Genomic DNA, 13,765 nt, shown 5'->3' on the forward strand with positions numbered 1-13,765 from the left:
GGTTTCTCACTGGACTCTTCTAAAAACAGCTGAGTTCCACGTTGTCTGTGATGTGCCCTTCCCACTGATTTAATAAAAGTCTCATCATTTGGACCTTGTCAATCATTGAATTATAAAATACAATTTTTCCATTATTCAAACATAAATCTCATGGGGATACAGGCTTCGAAAATTAGGCACTTGGTGTCAGGAGGTAGAAGCCATCCGTTCACTGACATCCTCTTCTGGAGGTTAGATACCGGCGGACCTGGCAGGGGAGAGTGGGGGTGGGCTGGGAGGGTCGCTGGCCCTGGCTGTTTCTGTGGATTTGTACATGCAGGGCAAGCAGCAGCCAGCGGCCTGGCACAGGGCAGGGTTGCCCCCCCCACCCCCAAGCAGGCTGAGGATGGCCGGGGGCCTCTGCTAACCCCCCAAGCAGACGACGGCCCCTCCTGGAGGCCACAGGCACGGTGGGCTGGACGTCACCACACTGCTGAGAGCCGGGCTGCAGTGGGCGCTGCAGGGCCCATGGGGAGTGGCAGGCCAAGCTAGCCGGGCAGCTGGACAGTGCAGCGCCTGGAGGGGGCTCAGCCTGCAGGGCACAGGAGCGGCGGGTGCGGGGGACTCACTGTGGCAGGGCAGGCGCAGCCCCTCCAGCACTAGGCTTCCCAGGGGGCACCGGGGGTGCGAAGGTGGGCTTGATGACCTGGGAGGGGCAGGCACGGCTGAGGACGGAGCCCTTAGCCCAGCCCCCTTGTCCTTCCTGCAGCTGCCTTCTAGAGCCTTCTGGTGGAGCTCCCAAGGTTCCTGTCCCAGACTGGCCTGCAGCCATGGCTGAGCTCCACTACAGAAACACCCATCCCTGGAATAAGGCCCTCCATTGCTGGCCCCCACTGCCCCAACCTGCTTCACAGCTTCTCACCCTCTCACAGCACCTGAGGAAAGCTCTTAAATTGCCAGACTTTGGGTTCTTTTGAAGGTTAAACTACTAAAATTTTCATTTCCTTACCTTTCAGCTTTCCCCCCCAAAAAGGCCGGGACTGGAATGAAGGAAGAAAGCAGACCACAGAAGGTTGGGGGAGGACCCCAAGCCGCAGGGAGGGATGGGGTGAGTGGGAGGCATACAGTTCAGCAGAGACTCCCCAAGACCTAGCTACTCACACTCCTTTCTAAAACCCCTAACCCTCCGAGCCCAAAGGGAAGAGCTGCGACAAGGCTGGCAGCACCTGGGCGGCCTGCAACCCACGTGCCGCCTGGGCATCCCCTACCTGCTTGTGCTTCGACTCCGGGAAAGGCTTGGTGTGCGGCATGGGTGCACACTGATGCTGAGAGGAGAGGGCCATCAGGATGCGAGCCCAGGCCCAGCCCTCCGTGCACAGCCTGGCCCCTCTCCCGGCCTGTGGACCAGCTCCCCAGCTCCCTGGGTGGGGCTGACCCCCTGGCATGGCCCCCTCCCTGGCCCTGGCTCCACTCACCTGCTTCAGCACCTGCTGGGTGTAGACGGGGACCGAGAGGGGCGGGCTGGACATGGAGGCCGGGGGCTGTGGGGGAAGGTGGGGTGAGCCTGCACTCCAAGGGTCAGGGCAGGGCTGCCTCAGGGATGTCCCTTGCCTCCCTAGCACCCCCAGCTCTAGAGTCTGGGGCCCCTGCCCCTTCCACCAAGGAGTCAGAGAGCCCACCTCATGTGTGGGTGGGGTGCCTGCCCCAGCTCACAGCCCCTGGTGCAGCCTGCGCCTCGGAACTCCACACCCACATGTGCCAGACCAGGGGCCACAGCGCCCAAGGCCACACTCCAGCCTAGGACCTCAGTGGCCCAGGGCTGTCCTGGGCTCTCTTCTCATAGCCCCAGCCAGGGCTGGGGAGCAGCTGGTGCTTACAGCAGGGGGTGGCCGCTTAGGGGTCACTGAGGAGGCCGTGGGTCTGGAGGGTCTGCTGGAGGGGGTGGATCCTGGTACGCTGCGCCCCACCTCATGGAACAGGGGGTTGGAGAGCCCCATGTGGGTCTTGGGAGCCACGTTCCTGCGTGAGAGTCACAGACATCGTGAGTGGCACCTCAGGTCCAAGGGGTTGGGGTCCCCTCCCATGTCCTCCTACCCTGCTACATCTGCCCAGGGCCCATCCCAGCTCCTGCCACCCCTGGTGCAGGCCGTGGGGCAGTGCAGGCCTTTGGGTACAGGTGGGTGGATGCAGGCTTTGAGGGTGCGGGCAGAGGGGGCACAGGCTCTCAGGGAGCAGACAGTGGGGCATAGACTCTTAGAGAGCAAGCAGTGGGACTACAGGCAACAGAGGTGCAGGTTCTTAGGGAGCAGGAAATTGGGCTACAGGCGGTGGAGGTGCAAGCTCTTGGGGAGCAGGATATGGGGGTGCAGGCAGTGGAGGTGCAGGCTCTTGGGGAGCAGGCTCTCGGGTGCAGGATATGGGGGTGTGGGCCCCAGGCTGCAGTCAGGCTCTCTGTCTCTCCCTCGAGGACAGCAGAGGGGTGCCTGGCAGGCAGAAGTGCTCGTGGCCCCCAGGCTGCACTGCCTGGCAAGGCGTCCTCACCTCTTGTGCAGGCGGCTCCGGGCCCAGCGATGGGCCACGACACCGACCAGGATGAGCAGCCCGGCCGCCACGAACATCACGGCCACCAACACGCCCACCGGCAGGCGTCCGGGCGCTGTCGGGACACACGGACACACTCAGCAGGGTGAGAGATGCAGCCGGGGGCACCTGGGGTTGTAGTGCCTGCTTGGGGGCCGTGGGGGCTCTCTCCCCCGAGTGCTTGTTCCGGGCGCCTTTGGCTGGGGCAGGCCCCTCCCCAGGCCCCTGCTGGCTGTGCCCCCTGCCGATCCGCCCCCCAACCCCCGCAGCCAGACTGTACCCCTGGCTGAGCGCCGGTCTGGGAATGCCTGGCACATGTACCTGAGAGGCCAGCACCGTGCCCCGGGTGGAAGGGGCCACCCTGGGGCAAGCAGGGCTGGAGGAAGAGGCCCTGGGGTGCCCCGCTGTCCTGGGGCTCCTGGCCCAAGGCCCCCATCGCTAAGGACAGCTTCTGGGCATGGACCCCGCCTGAGCTCCGAGGCTGCCCCCCTCCCCCCACTGAGGACATCTGGCAGGGCCCACCTGTCTGCACGTTGGCTAGCAGCTCGGCACAGCTGGGTGGGGCCCAGCCCTGGTGGCAGTGGCACTGGCTCTTGTGGCTGCACACCTGTGGGGGGGGGACATCAGGGGGGCCCGGGCCCTCAAACCCCTCCTGCCATGGTGCCAAGTGGGTGCTGGCTCTCCCCGCACTGTAGGCCCCCGAGGCCGCGAGGCGACACCTGCCGCAGCTAGCACGGTCACCCTGCCCGGGGCACGAGGGGCTTTGCTGTGACGCAGACAGGATGGGAGGCTCCTGGTCCAGGGCTGTCTGAGAGTACCCTCTGCTCCCCGTCCCTGGGCATGGTCCGCCCAGGACTCCTGGACACAGCTGGCTGGGACGAGGAAGGAGGACTTCCAGGAAGGCCCTTCCTCCTGGGGACTGCTCTCGGGTAATCTGGCTGCCTCTGCCTCTTGCTAGGGCAGGACATGGGCCCAAGGGGAGAGGGGACCCTCGTCTCAGGACAACATGCTCAGAGCTTCTGACCGGCCCCAGGTTCCTGCCAGTCCCCTGGGAACACAGCGGCGTGTGTGTGTGTGTGTGTGTGTGTGTGCACGAGTGGGAGGGGTGTGCCTGTGAGCTGAGAGCTGCCCCGCCCCAACAAGGCAGGTTGGCGGGGGTGCTGGGGGGTTGCTGCCCAAAACCCCCACCAGTTCCAGGACCACCGGGCATGGTCCCCACATGACAGCCAAGCTCCCTGCTGCCTGTGGCCTGAGGTGGCCCACAGGGGTTGGGCCTCCAGCCCCCCTGGCACTAGGGTAGGTGGGCGCCACCTCCGAACCCAACGTACCCCGTGGCCGCTGCACTTGGCCGAGCAGTTCTGGAATCGGTAGACGCTGAGGTCCTCGCAGCGGCCCCTCCAGCAGACCTGGGGCGTGGGGGGTGGGGGTGGGCGCCTTAGGCAGCCTTTGTGGGGCCTGGGGGTGCTGTGCTGAGGGGTGCAAGGCGTGCAGGAAGTGCGCCTGTGGCTGGGCCCCACCCTGGCCCCTCATCTAGGCGCCGCCCCTGGGCCTCACCCAGGTGCACCCCTGGGCCCCATGGGCCCCAGCAGCGGGCACACCTTGTCCTCCCCGCAGCGGGTGCCGTCCAGCACCGACTCGTAGGCAGAGCTGTCCTCGGTGAGAAGGGCGCTGCAGGAGCCCAGGTGCGAGGGGAAGCCGCAGGAGCTCCGGTCCGGAGGCTTATGCCCCCCATCGCAGTACAGGATCCCGCACTTGTTGGGCCTGTGCACAGAGGGACACGGCGGGCTGTGGCGCTGCAGGCGCTGCCCGGGCCGCAGGAGGGGCCCAGCCCCCCACAAGGGCCTAGTGCCCAAGGCGGACAGACCTGAGGGCAGCCCCCGGCAGCTGGCCCATGATGCTGCAGCCCAGGGAGAGGCTGAACGTGAAGCAGGTCTCGGCGGCGCCCTGCGCACCTGGGGGCAGGCGGGGAGCAGGTCAGCGTGCTCGCGGCCGGGTCAGAGTGTGCCCACGGCCAGCTGAGATGGTACTCATGGAGGGGTCAGAGGGTGCCAGGCCAGAGAGTGCCTGGGTTAGTGGGTGCCCAGGCTGGAGGGTGCCAGGAACGGGCCCAGAAGGGAGGGTGCCAAGCAAGAGTGTGCCAGGAGGCTGCCAGGAGCATGCCCAGGCGGGAGAGTGGTGGATGGCACCTCACCTGGACCCCACAGCTCACGGCAGCGCTGGGCCAGCGTGGGGCAGTGCCCGTTGTAGCAGTAGCCCCCGGAGCAGGGCTCGCCGTTCTCGCGGAAGACGTCCTCGGGGCAGGCTGACCCCTGGCCGTCGCAGTACTCCTCCAGGTCACAGGTGTCCTTGGCAGGGCGGCACAGCTCACCGGCCGGCCTCACCTGCCCGGGAGCAAGGGGCTCAGCGCAGCCCCGGCACATGCCCACTGCTGCAGGACCCACCCACTGGTCTTGGGGAACAGGGCTCGTGGCGCAGGAGGCGGGCGCCACTGTGCGGGGTCCAGGGCTCACCTTGCAGCCATGGCAACAGGTGCCGTGGGCACATTCGGCCCCCTCGGCCAAGCGGCAGGAGGTGGCGTTGCAGCAGGGGTTCCGGCATGCCTGGGGGCATGGGGGCAGTAAGGGTCGTGGGCTGTGCTGCCAGGACCCCGCCCCAATGGTTGGCCCAGTCTGCCTGGTGGCCCCACCCCAGGAGGCCTTGGAGCTTCCAGCAACGCTGAGAGAAGGCCATCATCCGCTTGGTAAACTGAGGCTGACCTCTGCGGCTGCTGCAGCCCCTGCGGTGCCCCGTTTAGGTGCCCGGCCGGGTAGGCTGAGTAGTGGGTCATGGAGATGGCTTAGGGGTTCCGACCTGCCTCCTTGACCCCAGATCAGCCCCCAGGGAGCCGGGAGCATGGCTGAAATGGTGGAGGGGAGGGCCAGCGGTTCCGAGAGGGGGTGGGAGGCGCACCTGGGGCAAGCCACAGTCACACTGCTCCCCGCGCTCCAAGAACATGTTCCCGCACACAGGGCCGCCCACCAGGCGTTCGGGGTCGGGCGTGTTCTCCAGGCAGCTGGCCTGGGGCTTCTCCACGAACACCTCCAGATCTGCGGTGCTGCACTGGCTGAACAGCTGGGGAACCTCATGGCTGGGTAAGGGGAGGGGTTGTCCTTAGTGCAGGGATGGGGGGGGTAAGTCAGGGCAGGTGTGTGGGGGGAGCACAGTGGGGTGTATGGGGAGCACGGCGGGGGTGTATGGGGAGCACAGCAGAGGGTGTGGGGAGCATGCTATGGGTGTATGGAGCATGGCGGGGTGTGTGTGTGGAGCATGGCGGGGTGTGTGTGGGAAGCACAGCAGGATGCGTGTGAAACACGGCATGGGTTGTGGAGCACGGGAGGTGTGTGGGGATCATGGTGAGGGGGGGTGTGGGGAGCATGGTGGGGCAGGGAAAGGGTGGACCGGGGCTCACCCGAGGCTGCTGGCCATGACACAGCCACCCTGGTGCCCGGGCACAGAGCAGTAGCAGCCAGGGATGTTGTCGTCGTGGTCCAGGCCCAGGTTGTGGCCCATCTCGTGCGCCAGGGTGGACGCCACGCCCACAGGGCTCTCCCTGTGGTCCTGCAGGAGGGACTGTCACTATGGCCTGTGGCAGGACCCAGGGCCCGCCCCATCCCCCACCACGTTGCGTGCAGCCCTCCCACGCACACAGTGTCCTGGGGGCCCGTCTCTGAGCCCCATGCTGCCCACTCGGTCCGGCACCCACCACCCACCAGGGCCCCCAGCAGCGCCGTCCAACCTGGTTCACGGCCCCCGAGCCGCGGGAGCACATGGAGGCCACCTTGGCCAGCCCCACGGTGCTGCCAGCAAAATCGACGCCCCTAGGGAAGCAACACGGTGTGTAGACCAGGTGGCCCTCAGAGCACCCCCCGCCCCCGCCTCCCTGCAAATGCCCCTCCAGTCCTGCCTCCCACCCCCCAGGGGATCCCCACTCACGTGATGAGCTGTACATTGTCATGGTGCCGGTCGGCCAGGTTCCTTGCCCGCCAGTCCAGGAAGCTGTCCAGCGTGACCTCGGGCTGCTCGCTGATGGTGCACTTGTCGCCGTCATTCCACATCTCCAGGCCCACGAGCACCACGCGGAAGTTCAAGGCCTGGTACAGCTGCGGGACAGCCCCGGGGCCGGCGGGGCATGCGGCCTGAGCACCGAGGGGGCTGCAGGCTCGGGACGCGGCTCCCCACCCACTCCGGGACAGGCCTGGCACCTGCAAGGCCCTGGCTGGCCCCCGGGCACCCCCTCATGTGCACCCCCAGCGCAGGACGCGGCCTACCTTGTCCACGTGGTTCATCACCTCCAACACCCGTCTGCGCATGGCAATGCGGCTCCCCACCCGCTCGCACTGCAGGAGAGACCCTCAGCCTCGGCCACGGCCCCCTGCCCACTCACACGGTGGGAGAGACCCTCAGCCTCGGCCATGGCCCCCAGCCCCCTGTCCCGCTCGCATAGTGGGAGAGACCCTCAGCCTCGGCCACGGCCCCTGCCCGCTCGCATGGTGGAAGAGACGCTCAGCCTTGGCCATGGCCCCCTGCCTCCTGCCCCCTGCCCGCTCGCACAGTGGGAGAGACCCTCAGCCTCGGCCATGGCCCCCGGCCCCCTGTCCCGCTCGCACAGTGGGAGAGACCCTCAGCCTCGCCCACAGCCCCCGGCCCCCTCCCCGCTGGCCCCTGCTGCCCCCTCACCTCTGCCCTGTCTGTGACCACATACACCTCCACGTAGCGGGTCTCTCGCGGCCGGCTCTGGAAGTGGCAACCGTAAGGTGCTAGCCCCAGCTTGCCTAGGCCTGCCTGGCCCTGCTTGGTCACCACCCTCTGGCCAGGTCAGGGAGGTGCCCCTCGGGACCTGCTTGGCCTGGGGCAGATCACTGGGGGACCCGTGCAGGCTAAGGAGGCACGCAGCTGCCGCGCGAGACCCCAGGACACAGGGATGGCTCAGGGTAGCAAGATGGAAGGGGCAGACAGCAGGACAGGGGCCTCACCCGGGGCCGAGGCCTGAAGGCAGCAGCGATCCGAGGCCCCAGGGCACTGTCCAGGCTGGCGATGCTGACCCCACACGTCCCCGCCTCCTGCTGCAAGTGCTCCGCCCGGTAGAGGGCATGCCCAGCCCCTTCTCCACCCCCGGCCAGGGGCTCAATCAGGTGCACGGCCGAGCCGACTTGGAAGAGGCCCCTAAGCAGAGAGGCTACGAGTGAGCCCAACCCCCCTCGCCCGAGAGATGCAGCCGGGCAGGACCGTGGCACCCAGGGCCTGATGGGCAAAGTGGGGACCATGGTGGGTTCTCCCTCCCGGCCATGGCAGGGCTGCTGAGTTCAGACACTAGCCCCCAACAGACTCCTGCCCTCTTGCCCAGCTGCGCCTCGGCCCCTTGGCCTCTGCCTCTGCAGAATGACAGGAGCACTGGAGGCCCCTCACCCTGGGCTCAGCCTGGGCCTGGGCACCCACCTGAGGCCGTTGCAGGTGCTGAGGCTAGCAGCGGAGAGTGGGTGGCCTTCCACGTGGCCCTGGTACAGGCAGTGGTCCTGTGGGAGAGAGGAGGGTCAGGGCCCCGCAGGCCCTCCCTGTTCCCCCACCCTGCATGCCCGTACCTGCTCCTGCAGCTGCTCTGTGACCTCGGAGCCATTGGCAGCTGTGTAGGTCTCGGCATAGCGCGAGCCCAGCAGGTCCCTGGAAGAGAGCTGGCTAGCAGCCTGCAGCCTGACCGCAGCCCGGGCCAAGTCCTCGGCAAGGGGGAGAGGCTGGGCCAGGGCACCAGGACATGATGCGCTGGGATGGGGTGCCAGGTGGGGGTGCTGCTGGAGTGCCAGCAGGTTGTCTGGGGCGCAGGTAGAGTCCTGCGCTGAAGGCTCGGCCAGGTAGACCCAAGGCCCTGCTCACCGGTTTTTCCGCAGGTGCAGAGTCAGGTTGGACCCCTCTACCTCCAGCTGGTAGCTCACACTCTCTGGGTACAGGGCCTGGGCAGGGAGATGGGGGCAGAGCCCGGGGTCAGGGTCACCTGCCTGAGGCTATGTCCACCTCAAGCTACCCGAGGCCAGTGTGTGATGTGCAGGCTGGGCTGGAGGGGAGCAGTGAGACGTGTCCTGGGGCAGGCTCGGGAACCTCACCCAGAGCCACTGGCCTCTTCAGCCTCAGTTTCCCCATCTGTGCAGTGACTATCTATAGTGTGCTCGAGACTGCTGACCACTAGGGCCAGTACTGACCTGCCTACTGAGCATGGCTAGATTTCTGAGCAAGGGCAGCAGGCAGCTCTTCACTGGACACCGAGGTCGGGACAGGGGCATGGCCACCCTTCCTCAAAACACACACATGTGCATACACTGCAGGTGTGCCACACTCGCCCTCTTGCCCACGGGCTCCAGGGTTTGCCCTGGGGCAGCCGCCAGGTCTCTCTTGTTCCCCAGCCCGGGAAATCCCAGTTGGTGTGTCACACCAATGCACACCCGTGGTGAGCCAACCCTGGGGACAAAGAGGAATTCGGCAGATCTCCTGGAGCCAAGAGGAACTGGGGAGGGGCCTTGGGGCCACTGCTCCCCTCCCCCTTCGGTGTCCAGCCTGGACTGGCAGGGTCCTGATGGACAGACAGCCTATGGCCCCAGATCAGGACCCAGGGAGGGCTGCCACCCTGACTAGGGCAGGCCTGTGCCCTCCCTAGGAGCTCAGCAGGAGGAAGGAAGAAGAGGGGGGCAGGGGGAGGGGGAAGGGGGAGGGGCTGAGAGAGGCGGTGGAGCCGCACACAGGGACAGACAGGCTTGAGCAGGCGTGAAGCCCCCCAGGGGTCTGCTGAGTCCTGCCCCTCCCAGAACCACGGGGAGTCACACGGGTGCTTGGCCCAGGCCCCTCAGCCCCCGAGTCTGGACCCCCACAAGGGCCCACAAGCCCAAGGCACAGCTGGACTCACCGAGCTCGAGGGCAGCGCTCTGCGCGGCCTGGGTCCTGGCAGGCGCTGGGGCCACACCACCTCGTACCGCTGCTCGTGGGACAGGGGAGGCCTGAAGGCCAGCGCTGCGGGAACCCAGCGTCAGCCAGGACCTCCCTTCTGCCCAACAGACCCCCAGGGCGCCCCCTCCCTCCAGGCTCCTCTCCACCGGCCATCCCAGCTCCACGACCTGGGACGGGGTGGAGGCCCCCAGTGTGGCCGTGAGCCCCAGACCTGCAGCTCGGGCCAGGAAGACCGAGACCTGGGCCCCGGCTGCCGACCCAGCCTTTCCTGGAGGCCACAGGTTGCCCCACCCCTCGCCCAGGGGCCACTGCCCAACACCACCTTTTTCACCTCCAGGCACAGGGTGGGGGCAGAAAGGATCCCCCAGTGGCCACTGCCCGCCTTATCCAGTCAGGGGGCAGGGTCTGGTCCCCAAGGGGACAGCTCAGAGCTGGGGCCGGTGGCTTTGGGGCTCCCCCCACTGGAGTTCTTTCTTCCTCTTTTAGAGCGTGAGTGACATCTCAGCTCACCACGATGCAAACCCCAGAAACCTGAGGCGGCGGGAGGGGCCGCCAGCCCCAGGTAGTCCCAGTTCCCCCTTCCCACCAACGGCTCGCCCTCCCCAGGACCCGCAGACCTAGGGGATCCTCGGTGAGTGGGCAACCCCCCAGGGTGCAGGCAGATTCGGAAGAGCAGGGCGGCTGCCCCCCACCCCACCCCCAGCCTGAAACCCGTGCCTGGAGGCGCCCAACCCCAGGGCGAGGTGCCCAGAAAACGCCCGGGAACTGGCTTTCTCTTACGCAGTCCTTGTGAGGGTCCATCCACCCCGCCGCCCCAGCCCTGGCCTCGCTGAATTACCCAGGGTGCCTGGGTCCTCGCGAGCCCCCTCCCTGTGCCGCGCCTCGGACAGCGGCTCCCCAGATGGCACTCACCCTGCAGCCAGAGCGCGCCGGGCAGCCAGAACACCAGGGCACGCATGGCAGGCGGCCAGGACTGGGCGGACCAGTCCTGGCAGGGACCAGGATGGAGGGTGGCCGATGTCTTGCAACTGCGGTTCTGACAGGCCACTTCTGGGCCCCGCGTCCACCCCCCCATTGCCACACCCCCTCCCTGGCGCCCCGCCCCGCAGCCAATGAGTCCCATGGCAGCCACAAGGGCGGGGCGATTGGGGCACGGGGTGGGGATGTAGCCTGCATGACTGTGCCCCTCGGCTGCCCCACTGCCCTGTCCCCAACCTCGAGTGCTGCTTGCTGGGCCTACCTGCCCAGCTGACCTGTGCCTCCCTGGAGCCTCCCGCCTGCAGCCCCCTCCCCAGCTGGCCCTAGTCCCAGGCCCAGGCCCAGCACCAGGGGCAGGGGCTCGGGCTCCTGTGGGGAGTGCTCCTCCCCTGCAGGACTGCACGGCCCTGGACCATCACTGTGTCCAGCATGTGGCTGCAGTGTCGCCAACGCAGGCCAAGTGAACGAGGCAGGAATGGGCCAGCCCGGCCTCTAGGACCCTGCAGCAGCTTTTCCCCGTTTGTGCAGGTGAAAAACCGAGGCCCTGAAGTTACCCCCAGAGCACAGCGAGTCCTCGATGGGGCCCCCTCCTACTCATCCCAGCCCTGACCCAGCTGCCCTGGAGGGGCTGTCCCCCAGGTCCCTGGCCCTTCCACAGGCCTCACCAACCCACCTGCTGGGGCACTTTGCAGCCCAGGGAGGCGCCTCATCAGAGCGGGAAAGGCCTGCCAAGTCTGAGCCTTCCAGATGGAGGGTCCAAGCACAGGGAGGGGGCACACCCATCCAGTGGGCTGGTAAACACCCAGAAGGCCACAGGAGGGCCAGGGGTCCAAGAGGGGGTGGAGGGGCTGCAGTGGGCTGGGGGCTGGGGGCTGTGCACTGAGGCTGGCAGGAGCACAGCAGGAAGGGAGGAGGCAGCATGAAGGGCACGGCCTTTTTGAAGTCTCCCCACGGCAAGGTCCTCCCTTTCTCAGATGAAGAGTCAGGGTTCCGAGCACAGTCGTGGGACATGGGAGGCAGACTGGCCTGAGCTCAGGAGACCTTGGTCTGAGCTGGTAGGAAGTGATGGACAGCGTGGATGATGGAGGGGACACCTGAGAAGGGGAAGACGTGGCCCAGGAAGGAAGTTGTGAAAGGCTCCTTCCGGCATGGCCAGAGGAGTGGAGGACAGCCTGCCCAAGTTACGGATGTGTGACTGGGCCTGGCCCTTGGGGTGGGGGTGGGGGTCCAGTGCAGCTGATGGCCAACCCTGTACTGAGGGGGCACAGACCCTGCCCTTCCCAAGGGCTGGTGTGGAGATCACACTGATGGACGCAGTCTCTTCCCACAGAGGGGCTGGCGCCCCCACACCAGGACCAGCTAGAGCCTGCAGCCATGCTGCTTTGACCTTGCCAGCCTGTGGTGCCTGTACCATGTTTGCTGCTGCAGTCCAGACACGTGGGGGCAGTGTCGGCGGGCTGGCAAACAACCCACATCCTCGCCAGACCCAGCCAGACCCAGCCGGGCCCAGGAGCATCAGGCCTCGGCACCTACTGCCAGGACACAGGGAGAGCCCTCCAGCCTGATTCGCCTCCGGTATAAGGACGAAAGACACAGCAGGAAGGACAGCCAACCAGACAGGCTAGCTCCAGAGCAGCTGCCCACCAGCCTGCTGCTGCCTCCACTCAGCACTCCCATGTGCCTGTGTGCCTGTCCAGGAGACAGAGGCAGAGAAAGAGCCAAGCCAGGGTGGGGAGGGGGCAGGTGGCAGGGTATGCTGGGCCCCCAAGCCAGAGATTCAAGTGCATGGCAAGCAGTGAGGCTGGGAGCTTGGACTTCATCCTGGGAGACTGGGTGGCCAAGGGCTGGAGCTGGGGCACCCATGTGCTCTACGAGGACTACTGACCCCTCGTCTCCCTTGAAGGCATCAGAGGGAGGGGAAGGTGGGAGGCACTGGCTGGGATCCCAAGGAGCCTCCACTTCAGCCACAAGCCCCGGCCTGTGCCCCAGCCAGAGGAAGATGTGGGAGCCGGGTCTCAGCAGGCTCAGGCCTCAGGCTGGTGCTAGTGTCTGTAGGTGACTTTGTTCCATGACACCACGTAAACCCAAAACCCTCCCAGTGACTTTGCTCCTCTTCGCTGCGCTGCAGATTATGAGAGCTGAGATGACATATCCTCCAGACGCAGAACCAGAGGGAAAACCCACAGCGGCGAATGCGTCATCCACGGCAAGCTGGGCAGCTGGTGGAAAGGAGCTGCATGGACGGGTGACAGGGCCACCCAGTCAGAAGGCTGTGCACGGAGCCCCACACCAAGCACCTCTACCTGACCCCCACTTCCTTAGCCATGCAGGCCTCCGCCCACTGCCCAGAGCCCTAGACCCAGGGTCACAGGCTTTCTGGGCCTCTGAACAAAGCTGGGGATCCCAAGCTGGGGGCCGACTGGCAAGTGCCCTCCTCCCAGGCACAGGGTTCATACAGGACCGACGGCAACCTGGGTGAGCAGGTAAGTGTTTATGCACAGGTCACAATGCACTTGCCACGGACTAGGAGAGGAGACAGCCTCTGGCTCAGGGCAGAGTGCCCACCCCCCACCTCAGCCCAGGCAGCTTCCTCACCTCCCTGCACCTAGAGCTGGAGTTTAATGCAGACTGTGGAAATGGTGCATGTGGACTTCAGCAGGAAAGGGCAGGCTTAGCTGCCCAGAGCCAGGGACATCAACAGCTTGTCCCCTAGTGAGCTGGGGGTGTGGGTACAGAGGGCAAATGACCGCCTGAGGGAGCAAAGTCCCATGGACCCAGGTCACACCAGGAAATGGCCCAGCCACCATCAGCTCCCATGGGCTGGGTGAGTGTTGCAGGATGGGGCCCAGCCTTGGCCCAAGGGAGGCCAGGTAGGGGGGGCAGTGGGCTACTGGGCCCAGGATGCACCCTGGGACTCCAGAGGCAGAGGGGGAGGAGGCTGGCCAGTCTCCCGAGGTGTGAAGACACCTGTTCACACCTGGCCGAGGAAGGTGGCCTTGAAGGGAAACCCCTGCACCAGGCTGGCCAACCTCACCCCTCTGCCAGGTGTGGCCACTCCCACACTCGCCACCTGCCTCACCACCACCTGGTCCGAACAGCGCTCCCACAGCGCACTACCCCAAGCCATACCAGAACCATCCAGAGGAGGCCACGTGGGCACGGAGCACTATCTGCATGAGCCCCTGGTCTACCTGGGCAGGGCCGAGTATCAGGCTGGGGTGCCAGGAGGACACCTTCACTCTTCTCTTGCTCAGGTCCT

The 13,765-nt window shown here is 66.3% G+C and overlaps 1 protein-coding gene across 2 annotated transcripts; it reads right to left on the minus strand.

Annotated features, from left to right (window-relative positions):
• Positions 1-87: 87 nt before the first annotated feature.
• On the minus strand, positions 88-13,764 carry ADAM8 (ADAM metallopeptidase domain 8). 2 transcript variants are annotated; one of them, XM_077126443.1, is made up of 24 exons: positions 10,441-10,604; positions 9,488-9,591; positions 8,467-8,543; positions 8,178-8,256; positions 8,035-8,111; positions 7,572-7,761; positions 7,276-7,332; positions 6,867-6,935; positions 6,532-6,698; positions 6,335-6,416; positions 6,008-6,156; positions 5,509-5,686; positions 5,070-5,159; positions 4,751-4,940; positions 4,424-4,511; positions 4,158-4,320; positions 3,888-3,965; positions 3,082-3,166; positions 2,521-2,635; positions 1,857-1,998; positions 1,455-1,520; positions 1,248-1,304; positions 609-685; positions 88-247 (listed from the first exon to the last, which is right to left on the minus strand). In XM_077126443.1, exons 1-24 carry the CDS (start codon positions 10,601-10,603, stop codon positions 232-234), a joined length of 2,559 nt encoding a protein of 852 aa, XP_076982558.1. In that variant the 5' UTR covers position 10,604; the 3' UTR covers positions 88-231. The 2 variants fall into 2 exon arrangements, with proteins under 2 accessions (XP_076982558.1, XP_076982557.1); XM_077126442.1 differs by lacking the exon at positions 9,488-9,591 and having other exon boundaries at positions 10,441-13,764.
• Between the last annotated feature and the right edge of the window lies 1 nt (position 13,765).

The sequence above is a fragment of the Tamandua tetradactyla genome, chromosome 13, assembly GCF_023851605.1.
Source record: "Tamandua tetradactyla isolate mTamTet1 chromosome 13, mTamTet1.pri, whole genome shotgun sequence".
NCBI classification, from domain to species: domain Eukaryota; kingdom Metazoa; phylum Chordata; class Mammalia; order Pilosa; family Myrmecophagidae; genus Tamandua; species Tamandua tetradactyla.

Bases quoted from the DNA above. Each gene is read 5' to 3' on its own strand.
- ADAM8 (XM_077126443.1), bottom strand. From the start codon at position 10,603: ATGGGGGGGTGGACGCGGGGCCCAGAAGTGGCCTGTCAGAACCGCAGT. The intron at 6,157-6,334 runs GTTGGACGGCGC...TCCCTCCTGCAG, and splicing joins GCTCGGGGGCCGTGAACCAG to GACCACAGGGAGAGCCCTGT. The intron at 1,999-2,520 runs GTGAGGACGCCT...ACTCTCACGCAG, and splicing joins CGGAGCCGCCTGCACAAGAG to GAACGTGGCTCCCAAGACCC.